The sequence below is a fragment of the Arvicola amphibius genome, chromosome 14 (assembly GCF_903992535.2).
Source record: "Arvicola amphibius chromosome 14, mArvAmp1.2, whole genome shotgun sequence".
NCBI lineage: Eukaryota > Metazoa > Chordata > Mammalia > Rodentia > Cricetidae > Arvicola > Arvicola amphibius.
In genome coordinates this window covers 57,022,213-57,039,718 of record NC_052060.1, presented here as the reverse complement: position 1 = coordinate 57,039,718, position 17,506 = coordinate 57,022,213, and the positions used below count along the sequence as shown (strand labels likewise).

The 17,506-nt window shown below is 41.2% G+C and overlaps 1 protein-coding gene across 1 annotated transcript; it reads left to right on the top strand.

Moving 5' to 3' along the window:
• Nucleotides 1-482: 482 nt before the first annotated feature.
• On the top strand, nucleotides 483-10,569 carry Dnajb4 (DnaJ heat shock protein family (Hsp40) member B4). Its single transcript, XM_038312071.2, has 3 exons — nucleotides 483-1,117; nucleotides 7,288-7,856; nucleotides 9,307-10,569. The coding sequence occupies exons 1-3, from the start codon at nucleotides 907-909 to the stop codon at nucleotides 9,538-9,540; spliced, it is 1,014 nt and encodes a 337-aa protein (XP_038167999.1). The 5' UTR covers nucleotides 483-906; the 3' UTR covers nucleotides 9,541-10,569.
• The last annotated feature ends 6,937 nt before the right edge of the window (nucleotides 10,570-17,506 follow it).

The window sequence follows — 17,506 nt, the reverse complement described above, 5'->3', positions numbered from 1 at the left end:
CCTGTTGAAATCTGAGCCTTTCTCCTAACCCTTCCTGCAGTAGGGAAAAAGTGACCCTCAGAATGAGATCTGTTTCACTTGTAATTAACACAGACAGTGAGCTTTTACAAAGAGTGAATTATTAAATATTACTAAAAACTAGTTAAAATCATTCTCCAGTCACTTATGTTAAAATTCTGCTTTTCAATTTTATTATAGCCTTTTACCATGTGAAATTTTATTATAGTGACTTCCTCACCTTCTCAGATTGATAGACCCTAGGAATTTTGAAAATGACCCAAATTCTTTGAAGACTTTAAGTGTAAACACCTCATATTTTAGTTCTGTGTATTTTACAGCCAGGTAGCTTGAGATTGGAATGCCTACAGTAAGTTCAGGGCTTTTCTATCTGTATAATTACTTTAACGTGGGATACCTAATGGCTATAATTATTTCTGTTGCCTTTTTACCTCTAATGGAGTAACTACGTCTGTAGTTACGGCATTCTGTGCTGAAATACTGGTTTGCTAAATCCACAGGAAATAATATGGTAGAGCCAGAGGAAAGGGAATAGTTAATCACGGAGGAGGAGGGACACAGCCCAGCACTCTGCCTAGAGGCCGCTGGGAAAGTGACGTCCTGTAGCATTTGCTGTTCTAGAAAGTACAGAGACACGTAGTGAAAATGGGAGGGACTAGGAGGAGGCCGGCTCTGGTGTGGTGTATATTTATCTGTAAGTGAGCTGCTGGGGAAGGAATTAATAGAGACGCTGCCTGCTGCCTCCAGACAGCTGAGCCCCATCGCTGATTGCTTTAACTTTTAAGACACCCAGCTTGCTTTATTCTTTCGGAATCATTGTATTGCTAAGACTGGGGACACTGTTTTCTTTTACAAAGGAAAATCTAAGTTCATTTCAAGGCATTCGAAATGGGGAAAGACTATTATTCAATTTTGGGAATTGAAAAAGGAGCTACAGATGAAGATATTAAAAAGGCTTACCGAAAACAAGCCCTCAAATTTCATCCGGACAAGAACAAATCCCCTCAAGCAGAGGAGAAATTTAAAGAGGTCGCAGAAGCTTATGAAGTATTGAGTGATCCTAAAAAGAGAGAGATATATGATCAGTTTGGGGAAGAAGGTAAGCTGCACATTTCTATTCCTTGGCTCCAAATCTTACCTTTTTTCTGTCTCTCAGCTTTCTGATTATCATTAAATTAGATCGTCAGACATACCTAAAATAAAAAGAAAAATAACTGGTAATAATAACTGGTAATAATAGGTCTAATTCTTGATTATTTGAGCGAGCTATGAATGAAATGCTTGTCTTTTGGGTTTTTTTAAAAACAGTATTATATATATTCTACTGCAGACTTAGAGTTTTAGCGTCTTATAGTTTAAAAGAAGCCTTAGTAAGTTCCTGGGCTGAGGAATGAATTAAGAGTCTTATGCAACCTGTTTTGCTTTCTTAATGGATTTTTTTTGTTAAAATTAATAGAATCTTCAGTCATTTAAAATCTTAACATTGGCAGTTCAATTCTGTGTCATTTATATTTTATTTAAAAAAAAAACAAGAAGTTTTTTGCCTTTGTAGAGCAATGCTAGTTGAGCTAGACGGAGCCGTGTGTCTTAGACGCAGAAGGCACAGGCATTTAGCTTCTAGTTGTTTTTGGCAATCTGCCTAGAGAAGAAAGAATTTCCCTGATGTCATAAAATACCAGGACAAGTTTTTTAGCTTAATTGTAAACAGTAATTGTGTGCCAGGAGAACAAGATCTCAGAATTTTTTTTAAACCTAAAATGGCCACCTAGTTAGAGCAATGACTGATTTTCTTTAACTATTCCTTTCAGAATTTCCCTGCCTTGTGAACAGGAAAGCGTGACAGCTCCCTTTCCCTCAGTCATATTTTTTCTTGCCTTCTGAGACCAGAACTTAGTGAGCTCAGTGCACGGGAGACCTTTGAGAGTCTCCTTTTATCCTTCCGGCCTTAGCTCAGGTTTGTCCAGCATCTCCATGAACGGCGCACAAAGTAGGACCTGGACACCGTCAGTCAGCAATGTTAATTCACACGGGTTTGGGCTTTCAAGCCTTAAATCGGGACTAACGTTCTCTTTCGTTACTTTTCCCCAAACGTCTTCCAAGTCACTGTGGCTATGGAAACAGCTTTGTTTTCCCTTTGTTTATAGCATTTAAACATCAGATTTCCCTCATCAGAAATAAATCCTTCAAACAGCCACGCAGTGACCACTCACTTTGCGTTAAGCAAACTAAATTGGCAGTTTGGTGCAGTAGTAGGGAGACTCTTTTCCTCGTGCTTTCTTTTCTTGTTCAGAGTACCAAGAATTAAGGTTTATTCTGCTGCCGTGGTAGTGGTGCGGATCTACAGGGTCAGGTTCTTACAAAATAAGGAACTGAAAAAAAGCAAGTAGTGGACAGTTCAGCCTCTCTGCTCCCCATGGTCCCACTGATGCCATGATGGGACTGTCTCAGGAGCAAGCAGGACCTCCAGACATCACCAGGACTCTGGCCTCTCTTGAGAAGGTGGAGAGGTTCTGTGAATTCCCATAAAAGCCCCTCGGTAAAGGCAGATTATTTGGTTCTTTCCAAGCACATCTCTGTTGTGATTACGCCATGTAGGATTCAGGCTTTATTAAACATGTTTGATGTTAGAGTTTTCAAGTCACTCAATGGTACACTTAGTTCTTTAAGGCCCCTTTTGGCAGTGCTTTTCTTGAGTGATCCCCCATCATGCTTTTTTTGTTGTTGTTGTTGTTTGTTTGTTTGTTTTCTGATCATTACCAAAGTGACTTAAATTTTGAAAACCTAAATCAGCATTGTCTGTATGCCCTGGATCTTTTTTCATTCTTGGTGTTCCTAGCCCAGATAAGTGTTGTAAGCAAGGGAAGGAGCGGAGGCAGGACTCTTGTCTTAGAGCATTGCAGCACATTATTCGGAGATGCTATGTAGTTATAAGCTGTTTGAAAATACAGGGGAAGGGAAAATTGTTGAGCTTTTAGAACTCCTCCCTCACAGAAAAGTGGTTCATTTCTTTACCGTTCGGTAGACTAGCACACTGTAGTTTAAACCCTCTGGGGCCGGAGGGTAGCTCAGTGTCCTGGCACTAGTTAAGTGTGTGGGAGCCCCTGCTCTCAATCCTTAGCACCTCCCCACAAACATCTCCTGTAGGGACACTGTGTGAGGTCACGAAGGAGGTTTCTTTTTTTTTTTTTTCTCTTTTTCTTATTGTCTATACTCATAGTCCTAGGTCCATAGCCCTCTACAGTAGTAAGATAATACTGAATTTCTAAGAATGCAAAACTACTGACTTACTACCTAGAGCCTCCTCCCCGACCCATTACCATCTTAGAACTAGGAGAGCAGAAATAAGGAACTATGGGAAGTGAATGAGATAATCTGATTTGTCCATGCTGTGAAATTCTTTTAACATTTGAAATTTAGAATTCTTTTTAATGAATAAAATAGCTCTATTTTTAAAGTTATTATGGTCTGTAGTAGTTATGTTCCTAAGAATCTATAAGGGGGGGCATTTGCTCACATAAAGGCATGTGCCTGATTGTTCACAGCAGCCCTAGTGAGGGCCCTGCATGCATCACCTGGTATAGTAAGTAAATAAGCAAAAAGTATATATCCCAGTGGGGTATTCTTAACAAAAGTACCCACTTAATGTAATATATCACAGCTGGATGGACCTTGAAAAATATGCTGGGTGAAAGAACCCAGAGAGACTATACATATTATGTAACTCAGTTTATGGGAGATGTCTCGAGAAGACAGCTCTATAGAGATAGCTGGGCTAAATTGCTTGGGGCTGGAGGGAGAGGTAGGTGTCAGCTGTAAGAAGCAGACAACGCTTCAGAATGGCGGCGCGCTCCACAAATGGGTTATGGTGGTAAAACTATGTAAGTTCTTTACAGTTGAACTGCATACTAGTTAGCTTTGTCATGTAGTCTGCATATTAAATAATAGATTAGGTCTCTCCACACCTGAGACATTTGAAAATAATCATGGAACTACAGAAATTTAAGAATGGATTCTGACATATTCTCTGCCCTAAAGTGTTAGGTTTGGCTAAGCAGACATGAGCAGAAGTTTGTGTTAAACACTTAAACTCTTTCTCTCTATTGGGCCAGAGAGATGACTCAGTGGGTAAAGGTGCTTGTTGGCCTGAGTTCAATCCCTGGGACCTATGGTGGATTGAGGGGACAGACTCCTGAAAGTTGTCCTCTCTCTGAGTGCAAACCATGGCACACATATGCCCACAGACCAACCAGCTGACCACAATAAATGTACTTTTAAGATGTAAAAAATAAATAAGTAAAATTTCCCCTCAAAACATGCCTTAGAGGGCTCTGATGTTCTGACTCCCTTTCCTCCTCTGCCTGTTGATTACTGCTTACTCACTAGTTTTCTTGGGCTGCTGGAAGTTCTTGTGTCTTCAAACTGAAGTCTTTGGTGTATTAACCTTCATCTAGTCTACTGTTCTCGTTAATGCAGTTAGTCAGCTGCACGTCTTTGTTTTCAGTGTTCTGGAGATGTGTAAGTTACTCGGTTCTTGTGAGCTGAGCTGTTGAAAGGCTCTCGTTCTATAACTGAAGTCTTGCTACAAATCAAGTTTTATACATCCTGTCTCCTTGAAGTAAAAAGAGTAAACCCCATCATTTCTCCTTTGCAAATTCAATTCTTTAGGATTTCTTCTTTTCATAATTTTTTGTCAGATAACTAATAGAAGTCATTGCTATGAGTAGTGTCCCCAAAATGTATTTGTTTTGCATATTAAATTGGCTACTGGATTTCAGGCTCAGGCAGCAGTGGGATTAGAGTCCATTCCCTGACTAGATGGTCGTTTCAGAAAACGAGAAACTAGAAAGCATTTCAGCGCAGAGGGAAGCCAGCTGGATACTGACTGTTTTTATTGCGAGTTGCAGTGTACAGGATTAAGGCTAACTATCTATCCAATGATGTGCTTGTTAGAATCAAGTGTTTAGCAGTGCAGAAGACAGCAAGAAGTTCATGTCCTATTACAGTGGCATTTTGGTAGGATTTTCTCATTATTAAAGTAGCTTCATTCTTTATCTGACCTGCATAGTTGACCATTCTATGTCTAGAAAAATCCCAAGGCTGAATTTTTGTCGGCTGTGATGAGTAAGTCACTTCAGGCTGTGTGTAAATTTTCTCACAGACTATAATACTGACTGAATTACCATTTTTGGGAGCAAGGGAAGAGGTTTTAGAGAAAAGCCAAACCTATGATGTAATACTGAAAATGTTATTCTTCTTTTTTCTGTTATGTGCCCTAACCATTTAGATTTTGCCTTTTAGAGAGCTAAGGGTAGGCAAGCTCATTCATCCAACTGTTAAACTATTACTTTGTGAGATCTCTGGGAGGAGGGGCACAATGATTGAAGTAACTTAGGTCCTCATTTAGTGACCTTGTCCTGACTTTGAGTTGTCATCTAAGAAAGTCTGTCATTAACTTTCTCACATTTGGAGTTGCAGTTGTACCAACAAAAACTATAAAAGGAAGACTGAATGAGCTGCACTTTAACCACGCCCACCCCAGACTCGTCAGTCCACTTCTACAAGGAAAACCCCAACTACTATTTGGATTTATCATTCATATTCCCTCTCTTCCCCCTAACCCTGTATGTGTGTCTCTCTGTCTGTCTGTCTGTCTGCCTGTCTGTGTATGTGTACCCTTTAACAATACAGTAAGATATAAAAATTAAGTCTTCTTGGAACTCGTGATGATTACATCTCATGTTGTATGTGTTATTTTCTTTTGCTTTGTCTTTAGGCTGATCCTCAGAACACCTTCTTTAGTTTCAACTTAGGAAGACTTTAAGAATTGGTTGATTTTCTTCATTCAGTAGACTGGAGTGCCTGTCATTTTCAACCCCATGTGTATGAGCAATGCAAAAATTAGCAACATATTTTCCCTGCCCTTAAATCAATTTGGGATGTAAGAATCTCCCAGTTTAAACTAGTTTTTCATAGTTTTGTAATCTTCCTTTCCCTACTTACTTTTTGGTTAGGAATTCTTCTAAGGCTTCTCCAGAAACTTCACTTCCAATGATAGAAATCTTTGCCAAGATTGGCCTCCTAAAACATCAGTATGTTGTTTTGTGGGTTTTAGTTGAATCTTCTTTTGGGATGTGGTGGAAATGCTATGTAATCTTTGTCAGCTACATGTTACTTTGTTGGGCAAAAGGTCACAGTACTGCTGTCAGACAGAAATAGCTAGCCGAGGTTACATGCTAGAAAGACCTGAGGCTCTCAATTTCAGTCCTGGGTTTAAATGCTTTGAGTCAGGATGCAACAAGGTAGACAGACCTAAGGAGTCTTGTTATCTTAGATGATAATAATCTAGTGTACACAAAAACATTTTCCATACTGTCCTCTTTCTTAGAGTTTTTTTTCCCTTGATGCTAAGAACTAGTTCTATTTAGTTCTTAAACAGTAAAAGATCTGGCTGGAGGCTGAAGAGATTGGTGAGCAGTTAAGAGCCAAGCTCATTCCCCAGTACCCATGTCAGAAGGCTCACAACTGTCTATAATTCTAACTGCAGGGGATCTGATGCCTCTGGCCTTCATGGGCACCTACACTCATGTGTGCATACCCACATGCAGACACACATGCCTACACATAATTAAAAATAATAAAAATCTTAAAAATCAGCAAAAGAAATGAAATAGTATGAATATTATATTACTTATCATTGCTTGCATTAATTAGTTATATTGGCTCTTATGGATTTAGGTTATTTGTTGATTATTAAATTCCTCTTAATACACATCTTTAAAACTTTTAGCTGGGCGGTGGTGGCACACGCCTTTAATCCCAGCACTCGGGAGGCAGAGGCAGGCGGATCTCTGTGAGTTCGAGACCAGCCTGGTCTACAAGAGCTAGTTCCAGGATAGGCTCCAAAGCCACAGAGAAACCCTGTCTCGAAAAACCAAAAAAAAAAAAAACAACTTTTAAACTTGTAATACTTCACTATTCTGGAACAGTAGCTTTCGAGGTAAAGGATTCTCGGTTTCCTTTTATTTTTCGTATTTATTATGAAACAAAGATTCAAGAATAAATTTTTAAAGCTAAAAATTTGAAGGGCTGATTTAAAAGCTAAACCTCTAACTTCAGGTGGCTCTTCAGAAGCTGTGTAACTATTCCATTTAATTATAACGATGTTTCTGGCTGTAAGTGATAAGCCAAAGGTTATTAGCAACACAGCTAGCAAACAGTCACCTCTCTGGTGTTCCACCCTTTTCCTGATCATGCTCATCTCTTCCCCAGGTTTGAAAGGAGGAGCAGGAGGCACTGACGGACAAGGAGGTACCTTCAGGTACACCTTTCATGGGGATCCTCATGCCACATTTGCAGCCTTCTTTGGAGGCTCCAACCCCTTTGAAATTTTCTTTGGAAGACGGATGGGTGGAGGTCGAGATTCTGAAGAGATGGAGATAGACGGAGATCCCTTTAGTGCCTTTGGATTCAGCATGAATGGATATCCAAGAGACAGGAATTCTGTGGGACCCTCCCGTCTCAAGCAAGACCCTCCTGTTATTCATGAACTTAGAGTATCTCTTGAAGAAATATATAGTGGCTGCACCAAACGGATGAAGATCTCTCGAAAAAGATTAAACCCTGATGGAAGGAGTTACAGATCTGAGGACAAAATTCTCACCATCGAGATTAAAAAAGGGTGGAAAGAAGGCACCAAAATTACTTTTCCGAGGGAAGGTGACGAAACACCAAGCAGTATTCCAGCAGACATTGTTTTTATTATTAAAGATAAAGAACATCCCAAGTTTAAAAGAGATGGATCAAATATAGTTTATACTGCTAAAATCAGTTTACGGGAGGTAAGTTAGTAAGACTGTGACTCGGCTGATTGCTTGTAGGGAACTCTCCTGCAGGAGCTGGCTTCGCTCAGTGCTCTGCACGTTTCCCTCCTCTTAACAGTTCTCTAGGAAGTGCTACCACTGCAGCTCTTAGGGATGACATCACAGTTTCTAAATTTAGCTGCTGATGTTAACTATTTAAATGTCAGTTTTAGTGCAAGCTTGATTAACTACTCCATGGCCCGGAGTTGGGTTAGCTCTAGTCTGGTTTTAGGTTGTGGTCTCTGAGATCTGCATTTGGAAATCCCATCTCTTGAATCCATTTAGACCAGTGGTTCTCAACCTTCCTAATAGGTTGCTGCAACCCTTTAATACAGTTCTTCATGTTGTGGTAACTCCTAACCATAAAGTTATTTTTCTTGATACTTTATAACAATAATTTTGGCACTGTTATGAATCATAAATTAAATGCCTATGTTTTCCAGTGGTCTTCAGAGACCCCTGTGAAAGGGCCTTCTGACCAGCCTCATAAAGGGCCGTGATCCACAGGTTGAGAACCACTGGTTTATACAGTTCTGAAATGATTAGCTTGGAGTAAGATTTATATAACAAGTATTAAAGTGTAATAAATACAAAACATGATGTATAATACCACCACTTTACTGCAGCCCTGGAGTCCTTATGTGCACTGCTTCTCAGAGTCAGCTGTGCCCCATGAAATGGGGTCATGTCCCTGTTTAAATTCTCTATCCCTACCATGTATTTCAAACTATCTTAAAAGGCAGAAATGTGGCTTCCACCCCCAAATATGTTTTCCTTTCCCTGAGTGTGCTGTCTTTCCTTTGTATAGTTTATCTGTGACTCAGAGCTACACTCTGTGGTCACTCAGCCTGATGCAGTGCAGACCTTATTTAGTTTAGGCCCTTGCTAGTCCCAGTCGATAAGGGATGGTCTGTGTGTCCTTTCTGTCACGAGACCTCTACCCTACCTCTCTGTTCATGCTCTACTCCGTTGACATCACTAACTCATTCATATGTTTCTGAGTTCCTTGTGCATTTCTTGTGGTGAAGTCCTGGCTCGTGGTCCCTCAGTGGTTCAACAGGAGCTGTAAAGCATCTAATAGACACTCAAGGCCTTCTAGAGAAGTAGGCCTTGCTTCTGTTCAGTTCTAAGTTCTTCCTTTTCTTCCATTCAAACTCCTGCACCTTCAATATTGACAGCTTCAAACTGTTAGCTTCCTAAGGCACTGTGAAAGACATCTGTTGCTTCTCCTTTCTATTCTATCTCTGGTATCATCTGGTTATGCTTCTCTTGAATGGATTTTCTAGAACAGGGAAAAGATTTTATAACTGTTGTAATCCTTTTGGAAATTAAAATATCACCTTCATGGTATTATCCTTTACCACCCAGCAAGATCTTGTATTGTCTAGTTTGGAAGTTTATTAACTTCATTTTATTTGGTCCACTTTAGGCATTGTGTGGTTGCTCAATTAATGTGCCAACAATGGATGGAAGAAACATACCTATGTCAATCAGTGATATTGTGAAACCTGGGATGAGGAGAAGAATCATTGGATATGGGCTGCCGTTTCCAAAAAACCCTGACCAGCGTGGTGACCTGTTAATAGAGTTTGATGTGACCTTTCCAGATGTCATATCTTCATCATCCAAAGAGATCCTTAGGAAGCATCTCCCTGCCTCATAGAATGAGAAGAACCTTGCTACCCATATTTTGCTAAGACACTGAGAATATAAAATGAATGGCAGTGGACTGATGTGCATTCTGTATAGAGCTGTGTTAACGCCTCTGAGGTTCACTAAAGTGCATGGATAGAGACGGGTCAAATAGGCAAAGTGGATTTTTACAGCAGAGCTGAAGAAAAAAAATCACTCACTGTATTGTATTTCATTTCTCCCAAATCAGAAACGTTTAGTATTTCATTTATAAGTAAAAGTTGGTTTTGTGGTCAGTAGATATACCTCTAGTAAAGTACTACTAGATCACCTGAATACTTTATTCTGTGTGTCTTTAAATGATCAATGTGATAGACTTCCTTAGTAGAAATTAAAATTCTTACCTTTACAGTAATATGTGGGGGAGAATAAAAGACAAGGTCATGTGGAAACGTGACCCAGGTGACCTTGAGAAATGCTCTTGGGGCTGGTACCAGTAGAAGAAAGTACCGGTGCGTGTGGTTCAGCGCTGTGGCCTCTCGTGTGCTGTTGTGTTTCTTAAGAGTATGGTTACAGTGCTCGTAGAGCCGCCCTCTTCATGAAAAGAAACGAAACAGTTTATCTCCCGTGGAAATCCCAATAACCTGACTTTCTGATATTTTAGCAACAGACCATGGTTAAATGGCCACCTGTACTTTTATGCAACTTTGACTATATATCTTGAACTGAATACAATAAGCTCATTTTGTTTATTAGTTTAAGATAATTTGTTTAATAACATTTGTTTTTTTTTTTAGAGAAAATACTGCTACTTGGCATTAATTTTCCATTTATAGTCTTCTATCCTCATAATATGCTATATGTACCTTACATAATTTCCCTAAGAACAGTGAGCTACCACTATGTGTTAAACCAAAATATGGACAGACTAGACACTACTGCTGCTCATGGGTCATGTTGCTACTAGTTGTTACGCATATAAATATCTTACTTTTTCATGTATATAGATTGTGTTTCTTAGGTGTTTTAATTTTTTAAATATATTTACATTTAAAAATTATTCTGCCTTCTGTTTTATGTCTATCAAAAGTGATATTATGAGATAGTTTTTTGTAAAACAACTTTCAGAATGATACATATTCATACATATGTTTATGTATGAATATTCATTTATAAATATATATATTTATGTATGAATGTTGGGCCCTATAACCTTTTAGTAGAATGTAAATTGATTTAGAAATTCTTTGTAAGTTATAATAAGCATATACCTTGCGGTTTTATTGAAACAATTCTCATAAGATAGCATTCATAGTAATTCCCCGCCCTCCCTCCCTTTGTGTGTGTGTGTGTGTGTGTGTGTGTGTGCGCGCTGATGACTGGATTCTGAGCCTCCTGCACACAAAGTGCCTCTGACCTTGGAACTGTGCCCCAGCTTCTTCATGCTCTTTTCTAGTATATGGTTAACGGATTTGGTACATTTATGCAATTGTGCAGTCACACCACTGTCTGTTTCCCATGAGAAGCCCACGTCACTCCCTATTCTTCCCTTTCAGCTCCTGAAGCACCTATCTGCTTTTCGTGATAGATTTTTTTTGTCTCAAGTATGTCATATAAGCAGAATCAATCAACATATGGCTCTTTTATGTGATTTTTCTCACTTATCAGTGACTTCATCCCTTTCAGTGGCAGATCAAGTGCACAGGTACCATTTTGTTTGCCTCTTCGTTGGTGTTTTAGGCCTTTGGGTTATATCTCTCAGTGGCTTGTATGAATAATGACTCTATGAACATCTGTGAGCAAACTTGTGTGTGGGCAGAACTGACTACATTCACTGCAGTACACACTTGAGAGTGGAATTGTTGGGAACAGCTACAATGTTAGTTGCAAATGGAAAATTAAAAAAATGCCAGAGTTGAGGTAGTCACGGTATCTCTATGAGCATCATGGAAATCCTCTTACAAATAGAAAGAGCTAAAGTCTTGGAGTAATGGTTGTAGCTCACATTCAAAACCCACAGTATCTATCTACTGGGTTGTTTTGTGTGTGTTTATTTTGTCTGTTTCGAGGTAGGGTCTCGCAATGCAGCCCTGGCTGATGTGGTAATCCTGTGTGGCTCAGTTGGTTATGGCAGTCTTTCTTCCTGCCTCCCAGGAGTGCTGGAATGACAGGCCTGTGCTGTTCACACCACATCTGCCGTGAAGCAACAGTTACTACAGTCTTTCTGAGTAAACATTTTCTCCAAGGCAAATAAAGAGTTTATGAACACAAGTTAGCTTTCAGTTAGATGCTTTTTTTAGTAGACAATTATTCTAGTAGTAAAATAATGTACATAGTTATTGGGGCTGGGGCTGGGGTTCAGTGGCAGCAGTAGAATAAATTACAAAGCTATATAAATTTAGAGGAAGCATAATTCTTCACAATGTAATAAGTGCCCAATTTCTATTTGTTAAATGTTGAATTAATAGTAATAGTAAAGTGTTAAATTTTTCCGATTTAAATTATGAGAGTACTTTTGATTTTAAAAATGTTCATTTTTAGGGGCTGGAAAGAGAGAACTCAGGTTAAGAGCACTTGATGCTCACAGCACCTGCATGGTGGTTCAGAACCCTCTGGAACTCCAGTTCTGGGGACATCTCTTCTGGTCTCTGTGGCATGGGCACTCAAGTGGTGCACCAATATTCATGCAGGCAAAACATACACATTTTTTTAATTTTTAAAAAATGTTTAATTTACTAGTCCTTGTATAGCTAAAATAATTTTATAGTGTAACAAATCCAGGAAAGCTACTTATTAAAGATGTCTGTTCTTCCTACAAAAAGAAAGCATGTATTTCATATGTTAAAAAAAACATGAGGTAACAGGATGGTCCAGATGGGGGAAGAACAGAGAGGAAGAACAAGGAAAGAGATATCTTGATTGAGGGAGGCGTTATGGGCTAGCAAGAAAATTGTCACTAGGGAAATACCCAGGAATCCACAAGGCTGACTCCAGTTAAGACCTAAGCAATTGTGGAGAAGGTGCCTGAACTGGCCTTCCCCTGTAATCAGATTGATGCATATCTTAGTTGTCACCATAGAACCTTCGTCCAGCAACTGATGGAAACAGATGCCGAGACCCACAGCAGAGCACTAGACTGAGCTCCCAAAGTCCAGTCAAAGAGAGAGAGGAGTGAGAATACGAGCAAAGAGATCAAGACCATGACGGGGATACCCACTGAAACAGCTTACCTGAGCTAGTGGGAGCTCACCGACTCCAGTCTGACAGCAGGAGAACCAGCATAGGATCAAACTAGGCCCTCTGAATGTGGGTGACAGTTGTATGGCTGGGGCAGTCTGTGGGGCCACTGGCATTGGGACCAGGATTTATCCCTACTGCTTGAACTGGCTTTTTGGAGCTCATTCTCCTTGGGGGGGGGGGATACCTTGCTCAGCCTAACTACAGTGGGGTGGGCCTTGGACCTACCTCAAGTGATGTGCCAGACTTTGTTGACTCCCCATGGGAAGCTTTACCCTCTCTGAGGACTGGATGGGGTGGGTGGGGTGAGGAGAAGGTGGAAGGAGTGGGAGGAGGAGAGGGAGTGGAAACTGGGATAGGTATGTAAAATGAGAAAAGATTGTTTTTAGATAGATAGATAGATAGATAGATAGATAGATAGATAGATAGATAAAAGAACACACATATCCAAGGATACTATGGCTTGCCAGTGCAAGTGTGTAGTCTGGTTAGCTCAGAACAGTCATCTGAGGATGTTTTAAGCAAGACACATACTCTTTTATTGCATCTCTTCCCTTCGGTGTGGTGCTTAGCACCTGTGGCCTTGAAATCATCAGGGCTTTGAAGTCCACATTAATTCATCACTCGGGCCATTGTTGGTCTGTCTTGGAAGCAGGGGTTGAAAAGCCTCCTCTTGTTTATTTTTAGGAAACTGTCATTGGGATGTTGTGATGGATAAGATGTTATTAGTGTAAGTGACTGGACTCAGTCAATGGCCTTGAAGGGAACACTGCTCTTCTCATGTTTCAGGAATGCTTTCCTCAGTCTCATGAAGTCAAAGCGAACATGATTTTTACTCTATGATACATAAAGTAGTATGGCTATCTGTCTTCACAAACAGGTGTGTGTGTGGGGGGGGAGGGTGGGGAGACAGATTTCCCTTTGTGGAGAAATATAGGGAAAATGCAGTTTATACTTCAAATTGTTTAAAATATGAGGCTGTAACTTCATAAATATACATATTTCAACATATTACATTTTTTTCTGGTATAAGACCTCAGTGTGTAGCTCTAGCTGGCTTGGAACTTAATATGTGGAATAGGAAACCTCTGACTGACAGCAACCTGCTTGTCTCAGCTCCCATGTGCAGCGATTCAACATGTGTGCTTCCATGCTGAGATAACAAGTTATTTTTGAGTGTGTGCGTGTGTGTGCAAGTGAGCACGCAGGCACGTCCACATATATATGGAGGCCAGAGATGAGATAACCTGTGTGTTAGTCCTCAGGAGCTGTCCACCTAGTGTTTTCAGATAGGGTCTCTCCTTAGCCTGGAGCTTGCCAAGTAGACTGAGCTGACTGCTATGCCCCAGGGATCCTGGTCTCTGTTACCCAGAGCCAGGGTTACAGGTTACACTATGCCATTCCATATGAGTACTGGGAATCGAACTCAGATCCTTGTTCTCACACGCAATAACTTTACTGACTGAGCTATCCCTCAGACCTAAAATAGGTTATTTTTCTTAGTATATAATAATCCATAATTATAATGTACCCTTTATTAATTTAAAAAATACACACCAAAATTGTTTTCAAAATACTATAAGGTTGTATCCAAACCTTTATTCAACTACACAATTTAAGATCTTCAAAGGGTCTGTGAGATCCAGCAGGCGACAGCACTTCCTGCCGAGCCTTACGACCTCCGCTGATCTCTAGAGCTCACACAGAAGACCACGGACTCCTGAAAGTTGTCTTCTGACTTCCGCACTCACACCATGGCACCTACATGCCCCAACTCAGTAAATAAGACAGTGAACGATTCTAAAGGTGAAAGATGTTATGTTAAATGTAAGGATAAATGGTGAGGAAGGAGGAGGAGGTGAAAAACTCCTGCACATTTTATCCAGAAAAGTTTACAGTGACACAGGCTGTGGTGTGACGTGCCGGGACAGGAATTCCTCCAAAATGAAGCGTGGCTGCTGAGCTGCTAAAATTCTGAGTTGAGTGGTTGCATTTATTGAGTCATTCTTGAGATAATGCTTTGTTTTGTTTTGGAGACAGTCTCTGCCTGGAGATGATGCTGATCTAGCACTAATGTGGTCGCCTTTGCTCTTGAGAGCTAGCAAGGTTTACAGGAGCAAGCCACCATGGACAGCTTTGAGATAGTTTTAAAAAGAGGAAGCTAAAGGTTGGATAGGAAAAAGGTAGCGAAGCAGGGCTGGTGAGAAGGCTCAGAGTTTGTCCGAGTGGTCAGCTGGGAGCTGCGTTTGCCCTCTGCTATGGTGAATGCTGGAGGCTTTGTTCTGTTGGACCCCAGGCTCACGGAGCTGTAGCTACCGCCCGCATGGAGCTGTAAGGAGTCCTGAGGTCGCTCACCAGCACCATGTGAAGCTCAGTGTGGCCAGACACACCTGCATTCCCAGCAATCGGGAGTCTGAGGCAGAAGAACCAAGAGTTCAAGGCTGGGACTGGCGAGAGGACTCAGCCGATAAAGTTTTGTAAAATTGATACAGGGAATAAAACTAGAAAGTTAGTTTTCCTGTGTTTCAAATATCCTTTAAGCCGGGCGATGGTGGCGCACGCCTCTAATCCCAGCACTCGGGAGGCAGATGCAGGTGGATCTCTGTGAGTTCGAGACCAGCCTGGTCTACAGAGCTAGTTCCAAGACAGGCTCTAAAAAAGCTACAGAGAAACCCTGTCTCGAAAAACCAAAAAATATATATATCCTTTAACTTTTTATTGAAACCTTTTTCTTTTTAATTTTTTTAAAATTAAATTTGTTCTTTAACAACTTCATAAATGTATATAATGCTTTCTGATTAGCCCTATGCGACGCTGCTCACCTCCTCCCTACAGATGGCTTACCCATGGTCATGCCATGTTTTGCTTGTGAACCCCTGGATTTAACCAGGGCTATCTGTGTGACCATGGATTTGGAGCTACCAGTTAGAGCAGATGGGTTTAACAATGCGCCCAACTGCAAACAGTGGCTCCTGATCTCCCAGAATCTATTGGTAGCCCAAGGTCCGGCAGCTAGCCAACCCACCCTCACTCAAGACTGACTATGAGCAAGGCCAGCCTTGGGCATGCTCAGTACAGGTGACCCTGGTTGATGAGTTCATGATTGCAATGGCTGCATGGGGCTCAGATGGTGTTAACCGCCCGTCTTCCTGTTGTCTACCTCTTAAGTTTGTTTGCCTCTGTTCTGTTGGGTTCATTGAGCCTTAGACGGCGTGGCCTACCTCTTATGTTTAGGACAGAGCACATAGCTGTCAGTTACTCTCGGCACCTTGAATAGCCAAACACCTCCTGCTTGCCACAAAACAAGGCTTCTCTGAGCAAGGCGTTTGACTACGGATATAAGCAAATGCTCACACAGTAGTCTGACGTGGTGCCAGTACAGCTAAACAAGGAGCAAGTGCCGTCCCAGAGCCTGACTCCCTCAGCCGTGTGTTTTCACTAGGTTTACAGTGCCAGACATTGATTTCTTTTAAAGACTTAATTTATTTGAGACAGGGTGTTACTCTATAGCTAGCCATGAACTTAGGATCTACCAGCCTCTGCCTCAGCTTCCTAGGTGCTGGGAAAACATGGGTATGCCATGATGCCAAGCCTAGATTTAGGAACACAAACATTTAAGGTTGTGTTACAATAGCCCACGGTCTTCAGTGCAGCAACACACTGTGCCGGTGTGTACCCAGCCTGGCTGCCTGGTATATTATCCATCTAGATTTATACAAATACACACCAATATTAGTGCCACAAAACTGCCCAGTGGGAGAGGTCCCAAAGTGTGTTCATCTGTCTTAGTTACTTGTCTATTGCAGTGACAAGATCCCGTGATGAGTGCCAGCCTCAGTACCCCCTCGGGGCTCAGAATTGGATGTCTACGGTAGGCGAGGATCTGAGGGTAAAAAATTAGCTCAAATCCGTTACCTCTGCCTGTTCTTTATTTTCCGTGAGAGGGGAGAAAGCGAAGTGAAGTGCACCGAGGAGAAGAAGAAGAAAGAGAAGGAGAAGAGGTGACCCCCACAAGGCTTCTAGCTTTTACAGACGTAGTTGGAAAATTCCATAAGCAAGGACAATAATAATATGCATATCAAAAGCACAAAAAGGGCAGGTAGAACCTGACCAAGCAGTACTTGTGACACCACCCAAGAAAGAGCCAGCATTCAAGGGGAAGTACCTGACATTCCAAACCATTAGATAAAGTTACTAAACATCCCTGAGTCCTGGATCCACCCAGTCCTCATCAAATCTCTTTTGTGATAACCAGCTTTGGGGAAGCCCAGGTTTTTTTGTTAGCAAAGGTTGGGCAGGCTGTCTTCCTGCTAGGTGCCTGTCTTCTATAGAAATTTCCCTGTAGTCTGTTCGCAGGTAATTTTGTGGGATTGACTTTATGTAAATTTGACTGTGAGAACAAAGAGTGAATGCCATTGCTCCAAGGCCTCGTGGTGTGGAGGAATGGAGCAAGGGTGTTCTACTGCCTGTGAAGAAGTCGCTGCTGAGGTGTTTTGGGGATGAATCCCATTTCAAAGGGAAGAATCATGGCTTCACAAGGTTCCCACAGATATGACAGTGACTTTTCCAAAAGACAAGATTTCCCGCAGCTCTGCAGAATGGGGTTGTTCCATATGGATGTGTATGTATACACTTCCCGTGGATCTGCCTATTGGTCAGTCAGCTGTGCACGCGCTGTGCAGTCTTATGGGCTTGTGACATTACAGAAGGAAGAGTTATTTGGGGCAAACAATTTCAGAAGATTAGAGTCCATTGCTGTC

What these genes read in the sequence shown, in the direction of transcription:
- Dnajb4 (XM_038312071.2), top strand. Translation starts at nt 907, where the DNA reads ATGGGGAAAGACTATTATTCAATTTTGGGAATTGAAAAAGGAGCTACA. An exon ending in TGATCAGTTTGGGGAAGAAG is followed by an intron (nt 1,118 to 7,287) that starts GTAAGCTGCACA and finishes TCTCTTCCCCAG; the next exon opens with GTTTGAAAGGAGGAGCAGGA. An exon ending in CTAAAATCAGTTTACGGGAG is followed by an intron (nt 7,857 to 9,306) that starts GTAAGTTAGTAA and finishes GGTCCACTTTAG; the next exon opens with GCATTGTGTGGTTGCTCAAT.